Genomic DNA, 20,311 nt, shown 5'->3' with positions numbered 1-20,311 from the left:
GAGTTTTGTTCTAAGAATATAGTGCAAAAGTAGAAAGATTGCCAGTTTCCAGGAACCATAGAGAATCCTCTGCACAGTGTGAACAAGGTACTTGGTGGGGGTGATCAGGATGGCATGACCACATACCGCTCTCCTAACATGCCTTGATATTTTATTTTGTTTTGATGAACACTTGAGTGATGTGGAGTTTTCTTATATGGGACTATTTAAAGTTGGCAAATAAGAGATACAACGGGTGGAGGAAAATGGTTCCTGCGCCTTAACTTTTTTTATACCTTTACCTTGGGAGAATCTAAATAGTTCATGAACATATTGTTTATGGAGTGACTGTTACATGGTAAGGGAGTGCATAAAATCAAGTTAGTATTACTATTTAATAAAAGAATACTTTGTCCCAAATATAGTACTCTGAAGCCCTCACCAAGAAGCTGATAGTGTTATTTGGGAGAGTTTATGCATCAAGAATTTTTTAATTTAAATTTAGTTTTTTGGGGGCGCCTGGGTGGCTCAGTCAGCTGAGCGTCCAACTTTGGCTCAGGTCACGATCTCGCGGTTTGTGAGTTCGAGCCCCGCGTCAGGCTCTGTGCTGACAGCTCAGAGCCTGGAGCCTGCTTGGGAGTCTGTGTCTCCCTCTCTCTCTGCCCCTCCCCTGCTCACGCTCTGTCTCTCCCTCTCTCTTAAAAATAAACATAAAAAATTTTTTTAATTTAGTTTTTTTGATTAAGTACTAAAGTCACATAGAAGGTGCAACTAGTATATGGTAGAGAGTCTCCCTCCTACCTAGGTGTCTTACTTCGTGGCAGCCAGTATTTGAATTTTTATCCTTCTAGAGGTGTTTTGTGCATATATACGGAAATGATTGTGTGTTTTACCTTTTTGTGGTTTCTTCCCACAAATAACAAAAATATACATTTCTCTACATTAACAGTATTTAAAAAATTTTTTTTCAACGTTTATTTATTTTTGGGACAGAGAGAGACAGAGCATGAACGGGGGAGGGGCAGAGAGAGAGGGAGACACAGAATCGGAAACAGGCTCCAGGCTCTGAGCCATCAGCCCAGAGCCTGACGCGGGGCTCGAACTCACGGACTGCGAGATCGTGACCTGGCTGATGTTGGACGCTTAACCGACTGCGCCACCCAGGCGCCCCTAAAAAATTTTTTTAATGTTTATTTATTTATTTTTTTTTTTTTTAAATTTTTTTTTCAACGTTTATTTATTTTTGGGACAGAGAGAGACAGAGCATGAACGGGGGAGGGGCAGAGAGAGAGGGAGACACAGAATCGGAAACAGGCTCCAGGCTCTGAGCCATCAGCCCAGAGCCCGACGCGGGGCTCGAACTCACGGACCGCGAGATCGTGACCTGGCTGAAGTCGGACGCTTAACCGACTGCGCCACCCAGGCGCCCTTTAATGTTTATTTTTGACAGACAGACAGAGCATGAGCAGGGGAGGGGCAGAGAGAGAGGGAGACACAGAATCCCAAGCAGGCTCCAGGCTCTGAGCTGTCAGCACAGAGCCTGACGCGGGGCTCGAACCCACAGACTGGGAGATCATGACCTGAGCGGAAGTCAGGTGCTCAACTGACTGAGCCACCCAGGCACCCCTACCTTAACAGTATTTTAGATATCATTACATACCTGTGGATCTAGAGCTTTCTCATTTTTGTAGGTACATGTATGCTCTATTTGGATGTGCTATAATTTAACTGTTCCCCGATTCACGAACATTTAGGTTGCTTCAGCCTTTTACTATGCTGTAGTTGATAATCTTCTATATGTGTCATTTTGCTCGTATCTGTAGTATAAAATACTAGAAATATAATCATTAGATTCAAACATAGGTGTTTTAATTTTGATGGATAATGCAAAACTGAGCATATGCCTTTTGTGCATAGGTTCTTCTCTTGGTTTATAACTGAGTTCTACTTTACAAATAATAAAATTCACAGATTTAAGTGTACAGTTTATTGGGAAGGTTATGCCATTTTATACTGTAATGTGCAGTGTATGAGACGGCCTTTATGTCATAGTCTCATAGTCTCAACGTCTCAACAGTCATAACACTGTTGATAATTTTTTAGTTTTTATTTTTTGACCAAAACTAGAAATGATATTGGGTAGTTCTTGTTTTATTTTTTTTACTATTTTTACTGTGCAACTTACATGCAATGAAGTCCACAGACCATAACCATAGTCCAAAATATAGAACATGTCCAGCATCCCAGATTGCTCTCTACTGTCCTCTTCTCCACCCCCCAAAAAAGATAACTCCTATTCTGATCTCTATCACCACATATTACATTTGTCAGATTTTGAGCTTTGTATAGAGGGAATCATGTATACTTTTTGTGTCTGATTGCTTTCTTCTCTATTGTATGTGAGATTCAGTCATTTTGTTTTTTTTTTTTTTTAATTTTTTTTTTTTTCAACGTTTATTTATTTTTGGGACAGAGAGAGACAGAGCATGAACGGGGGAGGGGCAGAGAGAGAGGGAGACACAGAATCAGAAATAGGCTCCAGGCTCTGAGCCATCAGCCCAGAGCCCGACGCGGGGCTCAAACTCACGGACCGCGAGATCGTGACCTGGCTGAAGTCGGACGCTTAACTGACTGCGCCACCCAGGCGCCCCAGTCATTTTGTTTTGAGTACCCGTAATTCTTTTTCATTACTGTGATTTAGTTACTTGAATTTTTCTGTTCCGCCATTTCTCTGGTTTGGGCTTCTACTTTTCACTATTTATGATTAAAACTTGTATGAACATTCCTGTACGTGTCTTTCAGAGGAGTGAGGCACTGATGTCTTTTGGGTATACACCTTGTCCAAGTAGATTTTGCTGGGTTTTTTAAATTGAGTTTTAATTTATAAAGAATAAAATTTATCAATTTTTACTGTACAGTTTGTTAGGATACAATTCCTCATAGGTCCCTTGAAGGTTTGCTTACAACTTTGAAAAATAGGGGTAATGTTTTCCTCCAGAGTAAAAGGCAAGCATGCTTACTGACGTTTGAAAAGATCTGGGTTTTTAAGCTCAGTCTTCTCTCCTGTAACATAACCCACTGTGTGTACAGGTGTTACCTGACTCTCTTCACAATGCTGTGTCGGAATTGGGGCTCAGGCAACTGGCGCAAGAAAATGCTGATAATCTGAAAATGCTGCTCCTGGTGTGAGTAATCAGGTCCTTTGTCTCTGACAACAGGAGTTTCAGGTCTTCTGCCAGTATCCATAGAACTGGCAGGCTAACTTGTTAGCTTGCAAGTAGGGTAAAATCTTAGAGCTTTCACTATTCTTAACACAATTCAGTGAATTTTGACTATTGACTATTTGAATATTAAATGTGTAGTCTTGTCACCACCACACTCAGGTCATAGAACATTCCCATCACCCCAGAAAGTTCCTTTGTGCCTCTTTACATTTATTCCCCTTCCCCACTTCAGCCCCAGTTAGCCCTTTATCTGCCTTCTGTCACCTTAATTTTGCCGTTTGTTGAATATCCTGTAAATGGAATTATACAGTACATAGCCTGTTGTGTCTGGCTTCCTTCGTTCCACATGTTTTGAGATTCATTCATTCTATTGCATGTATCACTAGTTCATTCCCTTGTATTGCTGAGTGGTATGCTATTGTATGGATATACGATTGTTTGGGTATTTGTGTATCCATTCACCAGTTGATAGACATTTTTTTTTAGTTGGGGACTATTATGACTAAAGCTGCTATGAACATTTGAGTAAAAGTCTTCATGTTGACATGTATTTTTACTTCTCTTGGATACATTCTTAGGAGTGGAAATGCCCAGTGTTATTATGTGCTTTTAACTTGGTAAAGAACTGCCAAATTGTTTTCCAGCGTGTCTCTTTTATCTTGTATTCCTGTCTGGGGTAGTTTTAATTTGCATCTCTCATTATGAGTGAAGTTGAGAGTATCATTTCATATGTTTAAATTACTTGTATTTCCTTTTCTATAAATTGTCTGTTCAGCTCATCTTGCTTGTTTTTCTTCTAGGTGTTGGAATTTTTTAGTGATTTGTAGGCATTCTTCATATATCAGGGGATATTTTTGGTCATGGTATGAATTACAAACTTTTTTTTTTTTTCCATTTTGGCGAATATCTTTTGAGGTTGGTTTTGGTGGGTTTTGCCATGAAGAAATTTGTCTCTTTGAAGTATTGTCTCACATAGTGTTTACTAATAGTACAAGTCTACACATCAAAAGAAACAGGATTGCTTTTTTAATTGATCTTAAAGTGTAAGTTGTTTTCCATCACTATTTTATTAGCCATAACTCCAGTGGGAATAAAGAAAAATGTTTTGAAGACTTAAATTTGTTTTCTGCATCCTCATAAAATTTTATCACCGTTTAGAAGATGATTATACAGTGGAAGCAAGAGCTTCAGAAATTGTGTTATTATGTGTTGTAAGAGAAAAAATATTAAAGATAATACCATTGTATGTCTTTTACAGAAATATCTAATGCAAGATGTTGACATTGAAAACTTGGATAGTGCAAGCGTTGTTTATTTTCTTCACCACTGAATCTGTAGGTAAGATTCATGAAAAACCCTTCCTCCCAGCATCACAAATTAGGTTTATATATTTTTATATAATTTTATAATTAATCTTACGTTTCATAATTATATAATTATTTTTATTTTTTTTCTAGGATCATTATTGAGAGAATAATGCTGTTAAAAATGATTTTGAAATGTAAAAATACTCCTGGTAAATTATAATTTGAGTTGAAACAGTCACCCAGTAATCCTAAATGCTGTTTCTGTATACTGGCAATAACTTTAAGGTGGGAGGGGAAAAAATATATTGTTGGTTTTTTTGGGTTTTGGTTTTGTTTTTTTTTTTCAATTAATACATAGGGGAAAGTCTGTTACATTTAGTGGCCAAAGGTATCACTGAGCAGGAGTGTTATTGTGATACCAGAATAAAGAGGTCACTTGGAGCAGTACTGCTCAAACTAGACCACAACGTGATGCCCATCTGAGAACTGGTTGTTGTTACTGGTCCACTTAAGTACAGAAATGAAGAATAAATGTTAGAAGTTCTTAACAATTTGACATAGCCATGATACCCAAGCATGTGATCCCTGGACTTGTCTCATCAAAAATGGTACAGAGCAAAGATTGTGAAAGACTGGGGGGAAGAAAAAGCCATACTGATCTTTTCACCACAGATAGTTTGAGAAGCACTGCTATAAATCATCCCCTTTCTAAATCTAGGAATGCAGCTCTTTTTGAACACTTTAAGTGACATAAAGCTTATTTTGAAAATTGTTGCTATTTGAGAAATCTTTCCTTATTCTGAAGCCCAAATTTTTCTCCTTGAAATGTTTTCCCATTAACCCTAGTTCTAGAGTACTCCCACTTTCTCTTCCCACTGTTCAACTCTTCACATATTGAAGGACTGTGTTTATGTGTCTCTTGAGGCCTCTCTTCCCCAAATTGAACTTACGCAGTTATCCTAATTATTTTTTACAGCCTTGGCTTCTAACCCTGTACATGCTGATTACACTTCTCATTCTTCCTTTGGTTGCCCATAGCACCTTCAAAATACTAGACCATCCCACCTCTCACACTTACCAGCTGTAGGACTTTGGCCAGTTGCTTAATCTGTGCCTCAGTTTCCTGATCTATGAGATGGGAATAATAATGGTTCCTATCTCCTAGGGTTATTATGGAGATTAAATGAATTATTATACAGAAGGCATCTGGATGGTGCCTGGCCCATAGTAAACATTATAAAAAGGATAGTAATTATATAATTATTATTGAGGTTCGAATAACATACACTTAAAAAAGTGAATTTAATGTACCAAAACTGGACTTGGTCTGAGTATAGTAATTTTATAATTTACTTTGATCTAAACATCATTTTTATTCAATCAACATAGTTTTTTCCAGCTAAGATGGACTGTAGTTTCATGTTAAGCTACTAGCCAGTGAAAATTCTTAAGTTATTTTCACATGAATTACTTTTAAGCCATTTCTCCCTTACCCTGTATTTATTTCATATCAGCCTGAATGGGAGGTATTTTCCTCTCTGGCATATCATTATCCTGGTTTTAGCCTACTGGTCTATTTTTTCAATATAATTTTAATCCTAACATTATGATCCAAAGTGTTGTCAATCCTTCAGGTCTTGTCCTTTGCTAATTTGATAAGTGTGGATGTCTCTCTGTTTTCTGCCAAGTTATCAATAAATATGTTCAGAATAACAGGACCACATTATTGCTGTTTCACAAATTACTCTAAAACTTTAGGCTTAAAATGGCAATCATTATTATTTCTCACGGTTTGTGTGTCATGAATAAAATAGCTGGACTGTTCATCTTTGCTGTATGATATCTGGGACCTCAGTTGGAGTATTCTAAGATTGGGAACTAGAATCATGTGAAGGCACATTCATTTATATGTCTGGTGTTGATGCTGGCTGTAGTTTGAGGACTTTGCTGGGCTTGTTGGCCAGAACAGTGCATGTAGTCTCCCCATGTGACCTTGGCTCATCCGCAACATGTGGCTGGGTTCCAAGGACAAATGTTCTAAAAGAGAAAAAGAGAGCTAGTCAAAAGTTGTATTCATTTAATGATCTAGCCTTGGAAGTCACATAGTACACTCCATTAGCTGAGGCAGATCGGAGGGCCATTAGTACCCACACAGATCTGAGGGCAGGAGTTGACCCCATTTCTTTGTGGAAGGAGTATCAGTCACATTGTAAGAAGAGCACGTGGGATGGGATAAATATATAGGTGTGACCATGTTTGGAAAATACAATCTGGCACAAGGGCTAAGAGCAGGCACTTGAGCCTACTCAACTCAAGACCTTTCTCACGCTGACTTTTCTTGTAGTATTTTTTATATTTGATTAATCAACCAATTAAGATTCACTTTAGTTTGAACCAATGGAATTCCTGTTTTTGTAACTCAGGAACAACCAAATAACAGTTTTGTAATGTTCATGCTATATTACATGTTATAGTATATTCTAATCCACATTTCTTCATCTTGTCTATGTAATTACCCCAACTAACTTTCTCACATGCTTAAAAATTAAAATGCTTTCTTTCTAAACAATTTAATCTCAAATAACCTGGTAGCCCTGTAAAAATGGTATTAATTTAGCATAGGATGATTTTAATGAACCTGTATTTCACTTTGGAACATTGGTTCATTTCTGGTATTTCTCTTATTTTGTGTGTTTAAAAAGTATTAATACTGAGCCTGTAGTTGTGTCTCATGTAGTTCTGTAAAGTGTATTGTGTACTTACTGTTCTTTATAATTACTTTAGAGAAAGTAAAATAGGAGTGATTTTATCAAGGAATAAAGTGAGGTCTAGGGATTTGTAAGGACTGGCCCACTATCAGAGTAACTTGTTAGTACCCCACAAGATGAAGTTCCATACAATTGGAAGTTTAGAGTAATGCACTGGGACTTACTGTAAACGTAAATAAATAATAGCAAGGTCATGTAAACATCCCACATTATGAGTTTTGAAACAAAGAAATACATATTCCTACTCTGGGCATTATAGGCTTTATGAGAGTCCAGGATTCCATTTTGGAGTACAGTTTTGACTGCAAAAAACTGTTTTTAATTCTTCCTGATGACTTTGAGAGAACCTTCCAGACCCTATCAGTGTGACTTGATTGTCTCTGGAGATTAATAATAATGATGATAGGCTGCCATTTATTGGGGGACTGTTGAATATCAGGCATTGAGATAGATGTTTTACGTAAGTAATTTTTAATCTCAGAAACACTTGTTTAGTAACTTCATTTTCCAAGTGAAAAAAACTGAAGCTCAGTTAGGATAGGTAACCGCCCAAGAACCCATTGGCAAATGGGATTTTCTAGGGAAAGCTGCCTTACATTTCTGGGCAGTGAGGCTAGAATCATGCCAAGTAGTTGGGAATTTTATGTTGATGGTAGCAGGAAACCATTAAATAATTTAAAATAGGGAAATAGCATGATCATTTTGAATAGTAACTCGGGTAGTAGTATGCAGGATAAACTGTAAGGAGGTCAGGCCGTGGTGTAATGGCCTGAGCTTCAGCAGACAAAATAGGACTGGTAAGAAAGTGGTGGATAAACATTAAGAATCTGGAACCAACAAGACTCAATGCAGTGTTGTTAAGTTGGAAGTTGGAGGAATCTAATTAGAGACATTGAAGGTGACTGCAGGGTATCTGGCCTAGATCACTGGATGCACATGGTGCTCTGAGCAGAGATAAATAATAAGTTTAAAGGGAACTGTGGTACATATATCTTTAGATATGTTCACCTTAGAGTACTTACAGAAAATCTCACATGGGTATGTATTTCAAGCTATTGAAAACAGTAGGAAGTTAGAGCTGGAGATAGGGACTTAGTTGTCATCCGCGTGGAATTGAGTATAGTTAAAGCATATAGTTGTGGTATAGTTATTTTTTCATGCAGTCTGATTTTTTTGTTTTTTAATATGGGATTTTATCCCATATACTTACTGCTAAAACATATATTTGGTCATCTTGTTCTAGTCTCCATGGTTTTTTTGTTCCCTTGCTGTTTACTTTGTTGTCTGAATTTTGTTAAATGACCATGCATACTATCTTCCCTGCCCCCATCTACCTGCCCAACACCATTCAGGACTGGAGAGCAGAACCTACCACTGCCTCTTTTCTGGAGGGTTTAATTTAGACCTTGGGTCTGAATCAAGGAACAGGATTGGTGGTGGAATAAGTCTGAATCATGCTGCAGGTAGTCTGTGTTTCCTAAAGTAAAGTTGGAATAACTATCAAAAGGGCTGAAGCTTACATACATTTTTCTTTTCATTAGCCTTATAACTTGTGTATTTCTTTACAAATTTAGGCATTGAATTCTGGCCATGTTTTGTTTTTTTTTTTTACTGTGTGTTCCTTTTTTCCTGTCTTTAGAGATAATTTATTCAATATTGAGGGACTGCTTTGATATAAAATACCATTTTGTACCAGAATAATTCAGTCCATTTTTATATTTTCTGTTGTTTCTTTTCAGGTGAACTTCTAGAGCCATGTGGTCATATCAAACCTGAATCTCCAGTTGTACAACTTGGTTCTAATTTCACTGCAGTTTGTGTGCTAAAGGAAAAATGCATGGATTATTTTCATGTAAATGCTAATTACATTTTCTGGAAAACAAACCATGTTACTGTTCCTAAAGAACAATATACCATCATAAACAGAACAGCATCTAGTGTCACATTTACAGATATATCTTTATTAAATATTCAACTCACTTGCAACATTCGTACATTTGGACAGATTGATCAGAATGTTTATGGAATCAGAATAATTTCAGGCTGTAAGTTTTGTTTTTGCCTTATTTCAGACTTTGTTATGACTGTTGAATTACATTTGTAATGTCTGTTGGATTTTATGAAATGTGGCAGTCTGTTGGCTTGGTGACTTTTGGACATAATTTAAAAAAATAAGTTTTGAAGCGGAACTATATTTGCATTAATAATATACAAAAAGCCTGAAGAGTAACATAAGTTTTCTCTTTTATGAAAGTCAGGTATCCATCAGTTTTCTAAAAAAATGTTTTGACATGAGACCCACAAAACATTGTTGAAGTTTATGAATGTAGTCATAGTAACTTTCAGTATCCCTTAATTGCCGAGAAGATGCACATATAAAGCAACTAACTGGCGGAAGTGAAGAAATACTGGAGAAAGTCCTATGTCAGAGTAAATAAACTTAGTGTGACCCAAGAGTGGATTATCAAATTTATGGATACCCAAAACCATAATTTTGGGATTTGCTTTTCCTCCAGCAGAGTTTTGGAAAGTAATAGGAAGAGAAATATAATTATTTTTGTTTCCATTTAATTGCCTTTAATAACATATGCAGTATTATTAAAATAAACTTCATGGAGAAATCAGTTAATATTGATATCCAGTTATAAATGAAAATTGATTTTGTGTAGACAATTAATTTGAAACATGAGTTATGACAGTTATTATAGAAAACATGTATTATTTAATCTAAAAAGTATGAGTGCAAATAGAAAAGATTCGTTTTTTAGTCATCAGTCTTCTATACTTTTTGCTTAGGTTTGTTAATTTATCATCTAATTTAGGTTTTAAATATCTTGGGTAGTATATAAATTGTATGTTATTTGTGGTCGAAAAGCTTTTTGAAATTTGCTGATTTTTCCCTATTAGTGCCTCCAGAAAAACCTAAAAACTTGAGTTGCATTGTAAATGAAGGAAAGAAAATGATGTGTCAGTGGGATCCTGGAAGGGAAACATACCTGGAAACAAACTTCACTTTAAAATCTGAATGGCAAGTTGTTCTTGTTTTTTGTATGTTAAATTTAGTAAATTAGTCATTTGTGCTGGAGTTTTTATTTCTTCAAGTAGAAATATTAAATGCAAAATTCTAAACATTTTTTCATTTTAATGCTTGTTTGTTTGTTTATTTGTTTGTTTGTTTTGAGAGTCAGCAAGCGAGAGCACAAGCAGGGAAGGGGCAGAGAAAGAGGGAGAGCCAAGCAGGCTTTATATTGTCAGCATAGAGCCCTATGTGAGACTCGAACTTCTCACCTGAGCCAAAGTCAAGAGTTGGACACTTAACCCACTGAGCCACCCAGGTGTCTCAGATTTTTAGACATTTTGTTTAAGCTTTTATTTTAGAACATCTGAAACATTTAAAAGTGGAAAGAATAGTATAATAAATCCCCATTGTGTTTATCATCCAGCTTTAGTAATGATCAGCTCATGACCAATCTTATATATATCCCACCCCAGATTATCTTAAAATCTCAGACATCATATCATCTCATCCATAAATATTTCAGTACATATCTCTAAAAGATAAGGACCCTTTTTTAAGACCCATAACTACCAGGGCACCTGGGTAGCCCAGTCAGTTTAAGCAGCCAACTTCAGTTCAGGTTATGATCTCACTGTTCATGAGTTTGAGCCCCGTGTTGGGCTCTGCACTGACAGCTCAGAGCCTGGAGCCTGCTTCCAATTCTGTGTCTCCCTCTCTCTTTCTCCCTTTCCCCTGTTCACGCTCTGTCTCTCAAAACTGAGTAAACTTTTTTTTTTTTTAAAGTACCCATAACTACATACCATTATTATACTGCAATAGAATTGAAAATTCTTCAGTATATCGTTGCATTTTCAGTTAGTATCATGTCTCATGATATATAAGCATATACATCTTTTTAATATTTTTTTAGTATAGTTGACAGTTTTAAAATAGTTTGAGCTGTACAATATAGTGATTCAAATTCTGTATACCTTGTGCAGTGCTCACCATAAGCATAGCTACCATCTGTCATACACTATGACATTATCATTGTATCACCTGTGCTCTGTCATGAATATACGTATATATTTTTACATGTGTTCAAATCACAATCTAAATAATCTCTATGCATTGCAAATTAATAACATTTTATAAGTTTGTCTTTACCATAGGTTCCACCTGGTTTTCTCTTCTTTCTTCTTTGCAATTCAGTTGTTAAAGTTGCAGTTACACATTGTTTAACATGTTCCTTTGTGCCATCCTAAAAATTGCTGTTACATCTAGACAATCAGATTTGTGTGTGGTATCTTTTTCTTTTCTTTTTTTTTTTTTTTCAAAAGTAATTTGTAAGGGTGGTGTATACCTCCAGTCAGGAACCACCACATAGTGTTTGACTCTTCTTCTCTTTTTCCTCTTTGTTTTTTTTCCTAAAGGTACACACCACCTTTTATCTTGATTTAAACTGGAGTAATAAGCAGTTAGACAATTTATGTCTACTATTTCTGACAGTCATTTTTATCTTTTCCATTCCTATTGTGAAATAATTGATATACATCACTGTGTAAGTTTAAGGCGCATAGCGTGGTGGTTTGATTTACATGTACTGTGAAATGATTACCACAATAGGTTTATCTAACATCCATCTTTTCATATTGGTATAATTTTTTTAAAGAGGAAAAAAAATTTCTCGTTGTGGTAACTTATAAGATTTATTCAACATCTTCCCTGTGTATCATACAGTAGTGTTGGCTATGGTCATGTTGTACATTATATCCCTAGTACTTAGTATCTTAAAACTAGAAGTTTGTACCTTTTGACTACCTTCCTCCAATTTCCCCTCGCTCCTCCCACCGCCTTTGGTAAGCACAGATTTGATCTCTTTTTTGGGTGAGTTTTATCTTTTTGTTTGTTTGTTTTAGATTCCACAAATAAGTGAAATAATAAGTATTTTTCTTTCTTTTATGTCACTTAGCATAATGCCTTCAAGGTCTATCCCTGTTGTCGCAAACAAGGAAAAGATTAATTTTTTAGTCACCAGTCTTTTATTATGTCCATGTCCATACTTTTTGCTTGGGTTTGTTATTTGTCATCTAATTTAGATTGTAAATGTCTTGGATAGTATGCAAATTATATGTTATTTGTGGTTACAAAAGTTTTTGAAAATTGCTGATTTTTCCCTTTTATTGCATCAAGAAAAAAACTTTAAAATTTGAGTTGCATTGTGAATAAAGGAAAGAAAATGATGTGTCAGTGGGATCCTTGTTTTTCATGGCTGAATAATATTCCATTGTGTATATAAACCACACTTTCTTTATCCATTCATCCATTGATGGACCCGTACGTTGTTTCCATACTTTGGCTGTTACAAATAATGCTGCTGTGAACAGGGTGTGCAGATATCTTTTCAAGTTAGCAGTTTTTATTCATTTGGATGTATTCCCAGAAGTGAAATTGCTGGATCATGTGTGGTAGTTTTATTTTTAATTTTTTTAGGATCCTACATAATGTTTTTCATAGTGGCTGTAGCAATTTTCAGTTTCACCAACAGTGCATATGAGTTCCCTTTTCTCCACATGCAGGCCAGCATTTATTATCTCTTACCTTTTTGAAGATGGCCCTTCTAATAGGCATGTGGTGATATCTTATTATGGTTTTAATTAAAATTCTTCTCATAACAAGTGATGTTGAGCATCTTTTCATGTACCTGCCGCCCTTCCATTTATCATCTTTTGAGAAAAATGTAGTCAGGTCTTTTGTCAATTTTTTATTTGGGTTATTTGGTTTTTTGCTGTTGAGTTGGATGAGTTCTTTATATATTAAGAATATTAACCCCTTATCAGATCTGTGGTTTCCACATATTTTTTTCCTGTTCTTTAGGTTGTCTTTTCACTTTGTTGATGGTTTCTGTGCAGAAGATTTTTAGTTTATGTAGTTCCGCCTACCTATTTTTTATTTTTGCTTGGGCTTTGAGTGTCGTATCCAAAAAAATCTTTTCCAAGATCCATGTCAAGCAGCTTTATTCTTGTGTTTTCTTTTAAGAGTTTCATGGTTTGAGGCCATACATTTAAGTCTTCAATTTTTTGAGTTAATTTTTGTGAATGGTATAGGATAAGGGTATAATTTCATTCTTTTGTATGTGAATATCCAATTATTCCAGCACTATTTATTGTGAAGAGGGTCTTCTCTGTCAGGTATTCTTGACTTCCTACTCAAGTATTAGTTAGCATAATTAGTTGATTTTGACAATCTATGATATTAGCTCTGTCTTGTCTTTTCTACCTTGATACCTGTAATTTGAGTGGAATCCTGTAGTTTGCATTTGAATGACTTAAATATACTTTAGTTTCACTTTTTGATATGACCCAAGGAAGCACTATTAGGTTTTGAGTGTTGCTTATGTGTTTGAGAAGCCTGAAGTCATTAAGATAGGTTAATCTAACATGGGGCTCCGGGGTGGCTTATTTGGGTTAGGAATCAGACTAGAGCTTTCTAGAGTAGGACTCTGTTCTGGCAGCTGGGAGCTCCTTCGGATTGTGTGTGTGTGTGTGTGTGTGTGCACGTGTGTGTTTGTGCCCTTCCCCTGCTCACACACTCTCTCTCAAAAATAAAAACATTTAAAGAAAAAAAAAAACAACAAGAAAACTTAACATCAAATTGGAAGCCAAGTAACTTGCACAGGAGGAATATATAGAGAATATTGGGTGGTTTGGCTAGAGCATAATTATAATTAGGGCAGGGTGCATAGGCTAGATTTTCTGGTTTTCAAAAATTGGAATTACAATAAAAACTTTTTGTGGTAGTTCCGTTTTCAGTAGCAAATGTGTATGTAGAGGATCTTATTAAAATTGAGACTTATTTGAAAAAAAAAAGTCGATTTCTTTGACTGTTCAAAATCTTTTCTGTTTCCACATAAATTTTAGGAGTGTTTTCCTCTACTTTTGTATAAAGAAAAAAGCCATTGGAATTTTGATAACGATTGCGTTGAATCTACAGATGGCTTTTGGTGGTGATAACATTTCAACAATATTCTTTGAATTCATAAACATAGAATACCTTTCTTATTGTGTCTTCTTTGATTTCTTTCATTAGTATCTTGTAGTTTTCAGAGTAGAGATCTTTCACCTCCCTAGTTAAATTTATTTCTATTTTATTTTTTTGATGCTATTGTAAATGGGATAAATTTATTTCTTTTTCAGAAAATTCTTTGTAAGTGTAAAAATACCGCTACTGATTTTTGTATTTTAATTTTGAATCCTCCAACTTTACTGAGTTCCTTGATTAGATCTAACAGATGTTTTGGTTGAGGATTTTTGCTTTTCTGATACCAAGATTGAACAGTGGTTTCAGGTGTGTTGTCAGCTCAATCCATTGATTATAAAATTTCCCATTCTTTTTTTCTTTTTCTTTTCTTTTCTTTTTTTTTTTGCAAAGACAGGTTTTGTGTACTGGACCTGGCTTTGACATGACTGATGCACTCTGCAGACGCAAGTAAAAATTGATTATAAACAAACTGTTCTTGACAGCAGTTTTTATCAAAGCTGGAAGAACTTTGCAGTGAACATTTATACAGACCCATCACCTAGATCCTGCAATTAGCATTTTACTGTATTTGTTTTATCACACAGATGTGTATCTATGCATCCTTCTTTTCACCTTTTTTAATGCATTTCAAAGTGAGTTGCAGAAATTAGTATACTTCACCCTTACACGCTTCAGTGTTTACATCATTAATTAAATGTAATTAACTAGACAGTCACCCATAGCTTTTGTGTTTTCATAAAATTTATGTGCATCTTAAAAATACATACTTTATTATTAGTCAGTGAGTTTTGGCTACTACATACAGCTATGTAACTCAGACTCATATCAAGATTTAAAACATAATCATACCCCCAGAAAGTTCACTTATGCTCCTTCCCAGTCAGTCCTAGCTACCACCCTGTCTCACCCCATCCCACAGGGCAGCTACCTGTCAGATTTTCTTCACTGTAGATTTTTGCTTGTTCTGAATGTCATGTAATCATACAGTATGTACTCTTCTGTGAATGGTTTTTATGACTCAGCAGGATGTTTTGGGAATTAAACCGTGTTGCTTCCCGTTAGTGTTTCACTTAAAGGTTTGAGCCATCATCAGTGATCATTATTTGTACATGAGGTACAAAATAGTGGTATTCCATCTTTTTTTTAAAGTGGATATACTCAAAACTTCCTTTGGGGGCGCCTGGGTGGCGCAGTCGGTTAAGCGTCCGACTTCAGCCAGGTCACGATCTCGCGGTCCGGGAGTTCGAGCCCCGCATCGGGCTCTGTGCTGACAGCTCAGAGCCTGGAGCCCGTTTCCGATTCTGTGTCTCCCTCTCTCTCTGCCCCTCCCCCGTTCATGCTCTGTCTCTCTCTGTCTCAAAAATAAATAAACGTTGAAAAAAAAATTAAAAAAAAAAAAAAAAACTTCCTTTGATCAATCATTGGTTACCCTGAGGTACACAGTTCTTAGAAGGAAAATGGTATTGGTATTTTTCCCTTTACAACTAGTTTTATGACGACTTAGTTCCCTGGCATCCTCCAAAGGTAAATAATGAAGGGTTTATCCCTTCATTATGAATTCATATTTAAATATATTTGATGTGTTTCGGTCCATTACCATTTTTCTTGGTACTCACATTATCCCATTTTGGTTCAGAGGAACTTCCTCAGGTTGGCTCTTCCTTTGACTTTACTCATTAGTCTTTGACAGCTTTCTTCATTTCTGATATGATGTGATTTTCCAAGTTCATTTTCTAAGTTCATATGTCATGCCTCAGACCTAGAATCAGCCATTTCCCAAGTAGCCATGTTTCCATTTAGTGGGAAATACCATTTCGGGACTACAGTCTGGGTGCTAGGGGAACTTACTGGTACTGGGTTGTTGTTTCTTGGCTTTTTTGGCAGAAAGTACTGGGAAGTGTCTTTAAGGTAAAATACATCATGAACTAATACCAATGTTTCCGATTTAAAATCTGGACTGTTTTTACTTAATTTCATTCATCTGACATCTACATCTCCTTTCTTCGCTGCTGAAAACCTTAGTTTCCAACAACACCAATATAATTATTCATTTGCTTTAACTCACAGTAAACACAAGAGCTGCAGAATAACAATGCCAATATCAGCACCAACAATAGGAATACTAAGCATTATAAGATTATTTTTCTTTCATTAAGGATATAGTTAAATTGCTGTCTTAAAGTTACTTAAAATAATTTTCTCTGTGTTATAGCACCAACTCAACATCATAGTTCATGTATTTCATTTTGCTTTTGATTTTTAGGATTTTTTTTAATTGACATAATATACAGTATCCTGTTGGAGGTATACCTCAGTAATTCATAGAAGTTACCTGTTTTGTTTTGGATTTCACTTACCCTTCTATTTAAAAAAAAAAAAATGTGTGTGTGTGTGTGTGTGTGTGTGTGTGTGTGTGTGTGTTTAATTGATGTATAACTTAAACATAGGTGAGTAAATATTATAGTATCATTTAAACTTTGGTGATAAAAATTAGAAAGTGGTTGCCTGGGTTTGACTGTAGAGAGGCTAAGGGAATTTTCCGGGGTGACCGAAATTCTTATCCCTATCCTCCTGTCACCTCATAACATATTGTGCTTAGAAAAGGCATACTGTGCTTGAAGAAAGACATCACAGGTACAGTAAGGATCCTGTTTCAGAAATGGAAAGAAACGGTAGTAAGATTACAAGAAATAGATTTTTACAGAAAGGTCACTGAAGATAGAGGATGGTATTATAAATGTAATGTCCTTGGAGTAAAAATTTGAAAATAATTTTGTGTTGTAAGGTATAAATCAAACTCAAGTTTTAGAGAAAATTTATTTGTTTTTAATGATCAACAATTTATTTCATACTTATAATTACTTCATTTATTTTAAGCAGTAATAATCTGGGTCTCATCAAATAACATTTTTCACTCTAATGTTTTGAAATCTATTTTTAATGACCGGTTCTTCCATTTTTGTATTTAGGGCAACGGAGAAGTTTGCTGATTGTAAAACAAAACGTGACACCCCCACCTCATGCACTGTTGATTATTCTCCTGTGTATTTTGTCAACATTGAAGTCTGGGTAGAAGCAGAGAATGCCCTTGGGAAGGTTACATCAGATCATATAAATTTTGATCCTGTAGATAAAGGTAGTTATAACACTGAATTTGAGAATTTATTAGATTTAATGGCTTATTAATTAGTTTTTCAATTTTAATGTAGAAACAACCACTTATTATCTTAGTGACTTTTACAAATTCATTTTATCAACATTAAAAATAATTTGGAAAAAGAAAAATATCCATAATCCAACTGCACTCATAGCAGTTTTTATTTTGAATGTTATCTGCTGGTATTTGTGCAGTTACCAAACAGTATTTATAGCATAGTAATCATGGTACGTGGGGTCCATTTTTATTGTGTTTTTCTTTGCCTATAAATATTTGTCTTTTGATATTGGAACCTGAAAAAATTAACAAGCATAATAAATTGACAAAGAAAACTAAAATTTCTTCAGAAACGTTTTCTTTTCATTATAGTAGTATGACATAAGTACTGTTTTCAGAAAAATTAGTTCATATGGTATGAGTAAATCAATATAGTGAAATAAGAAGTATATTTTGAGTCTGTATAAGAAGTTGTAAAAATGATAAAAATTCGGATTTATTTTATTCTTCAGTGAAGCCCAATCCACCACACAATTTATCAGTCAGCAACTCAGAGGAACTGTCAAGTATCTTAAAATTGACATGGATCAACTCAAGTATTCAGAGTTTTATAAGACTGAAATATAACATTCAATATAGGACCAGAGATGCCTCAACCTGGAGCCAGGTAACTTGCAAGTTACTGTTTATGCAGATAGTCTTAGAACCCTCTAACCTAAAAGTCTCAATATACTAAGGTTGTGAATATATGTAATATTTTGTTTCACACCTCTTCTTGATCTGTATTTCATGCAAGGGCAAACAGGAAGACATTCGGACAGAAAATATAGTCTTGCTGAGTACAGTAGCCTTTAAATGAAGTATGGAAGGGATGTAGGGTGGCAAGAAATAGTATTTTTGGTGGGAGGTGAAAGGAACACAAAAAATAAGAATTAAGTGGGGGAGTATATGAAGAGATTATATAGCAAAGGTAGAGAGCAGGGTTTAACTAAATCTGGAGGCCAATTTCATCCTGCCATCTGTTCTTGTAAACAAAGCCACACTCATTTTTTTTTAATATTGTCTTTGGCTACTTTGTGCCACAGTGGACGAGTTGAGTTGGAACAGAGAGTATCTGGCCCACAACCTAAAATATTTACTATCTAGTCCTTTTTAGAAAGCTTGTCAACCTCTTAGTAGAGGAAGGAATTATTGGGGAACTTCTAAGCCTGAAAAGGAAAAGAATAGTGTACCCAGAGATGATGCTATCACCAAAAGAAGTACTTAGAACTTTTTAAAAGGATGTCTGTCACCATAGCTTTGTGTTCCCCATAATATTCTTTGTTGTAATTTCATTTATCACTAACAGTATGCTTTTGCTTTCTCTTATTGCAGTAATGAGTTCATAAGGGATTTGAGCCCATGACCTTACTACTTCTGCTCTCCATTCCACTTTAAGGGCTCAAAATAAAACCAGAAAAAGCAACAAACAAAAATGGATTAATGCTTCATGTTGTACAGAGAGGATACATACCTAAACTTTAAAATACTTTTAATAACATAGAATCTTAATTCACTGATAGAAAAAAAGGCCCCTATTTTTTTAAAAAGTATTCAATATTGGAATCCCATAGTAGTAGAAAGAATCATTTATCTTTATTCTCTCGTTTCCTGAAAACCAAGTTTATATGCAATGATAGTTTTTATTTTTCTTGATTGGGCTTCATTTTGCCTATCCAGAGTTATACTCTGTTCTTCTCTACCCTACTCTTTGTCTTGGAATGCTGACCTGTATGAATTTCATCTGTGGGTTCACATTGTCTCTGGTTTCCTAGTGAATGTGATTAATGGGAGGAGGGGGAAGAGGGCCTAGCACAAGAGAGGAGAGAAGTGAAGTGAAGTGAGCATATTTATTTTCCCTGCTTCCTCCCTGGAGCTGCTGTCTCTCAGCCTAAGGTCACTGGTCCTGTCAAGTTAACCCTGTCTCACCCTCCTCTCCCAGTTTCTGCTACTTCCCCTCGTCCCTTTGGGGCTAGGAGTGGTAACAGTGACAAGCCCCAGAGTACTGACCACTGCCTAAGTTTTCCCTACACTCTACCCATATTTCCTTTAGTAAACCCTTCTTGAATTAAAGTCTAATTGGAATACGCCATCTCTTTCCTGCTGAGACCCTATGTGTTACAGGCTTCGTGGAAGGAAGATATAAAAATCAAGAAAAGGAAGGAAGGATTAATAATAGATAGTTCCATACTTCCCAAATCTGTTAACTTACTGACTCTGACTGCTTTTTGACTTGCATTTATTTCTTTCCAGCGTTTGTTTGTTAGTTCTCTTTTATTAAATCAATTTCTAAGATCTTAATGGAATTTAGGACACTTATAATAAATTCCATGGGGTTTTTTTTGTTGGTTGGTTTGCTTTGATTTCAGATTCCTCCTGAAGATACAGCATCCAGTAGAACTTCTTTCACTGTCCAGGACCTTAAGCCTTTCACAGAATATGTGTTTAGGATTCGTTGTATGAAGGAAGATGGTAAAGGATTCTGGAGTGACTGGAGTGAAGAAGCCATTGGGATCACATATGAAGACAGTAAGTAATTAAGATCCATGAAGAAGTAAAGGTTTGGAATTATGGCTATGACTTGTGTCAGGTCTTAATAGTATAAACCTCATTGCTTCTTACCTTGTGATCATTCTGTTCAAACTTATATTTTACACTTTTATTTTTAAGGACATAAAGATATAAAATGTGCATTATTGATTGTATAACTCTATTTGATTACTAATGAAAGAAGATTACCATGGAATTTTTTTTAGATACCTTGAGAAAACCATTGACATAACAGTTAAATCCAAAACATT

The 20,311-nt window shown here is 35.5% G+C and overlaps 1 protein-coding gene across 2 annotated transcripts in view; it reads left to right on the top strand.

The window, feature by feature from the left end:
• Positions 1–1,539: 1,539 nt before the first annotated feature.
• IL6ST (interleukin 6 cytokine family signal transducer) overlaps positions 1,540–20,311 on the top strand; it is a 38,956-nt gene continuing 20,184 nt past the window's right edge. The window contains exons 1-8 of one of the 2 annotated variants that reach the window (XM_045493556.1): positions 1,540–1,666; positions 3,070–3,164; positions 4,462–4,541; positions 9,018–9,323; positions 10,186–10,306; positions 17,287–17,453; positions 17,984–18,138; positions 19,880–20,039. In XM_045493556.1, coding sequence (XP_045349512.1) covers positions 4,478–4,541; positions 9,018–9,323; positions 10,186–10,306; positions 17,287–17,453; positions 17,984–18,138; positions 19,880–20,039 — 973 coding nt within the window. In that variant the 5' untranslated portion in view covers positions 1,540–1,666; positions 3,070–3,164; positions 4,462–4,477. Of the gene's footprint in view, positions 1,671–3,069; positions 3,165–4,461; positions 4,542–9,017; positions 9,324–10,185; positions 10,307–17,286; positions 17,454–17,983; positions 18,139–19,879; positions 20,040–20,311 lie in introns of both variants that reach the window. The other variant, XM_045493546.1, reaches the window with a different exon arrangement.

Source organism: Leopardus geoffroyi, chromosome A1 (genome assembly GCF_018350155.1).
Source record: "Leopardus geoffroyi isolate Oge1 chromosome A1, O.geoffroyi_Oge1_pat1.0, whole genome shotgun sequence".
Taxonomy (NCBI): Eukaryota; Metazoa; Chordata; class Mammalia; order Carnivora; family Felidae; genus Leopardus; species Leopardus geoffroyi.
Note: the sequence above shows the minus strand (reverse complement) of the source record. Positions and strands in the feature narration are given on the sequence as shown.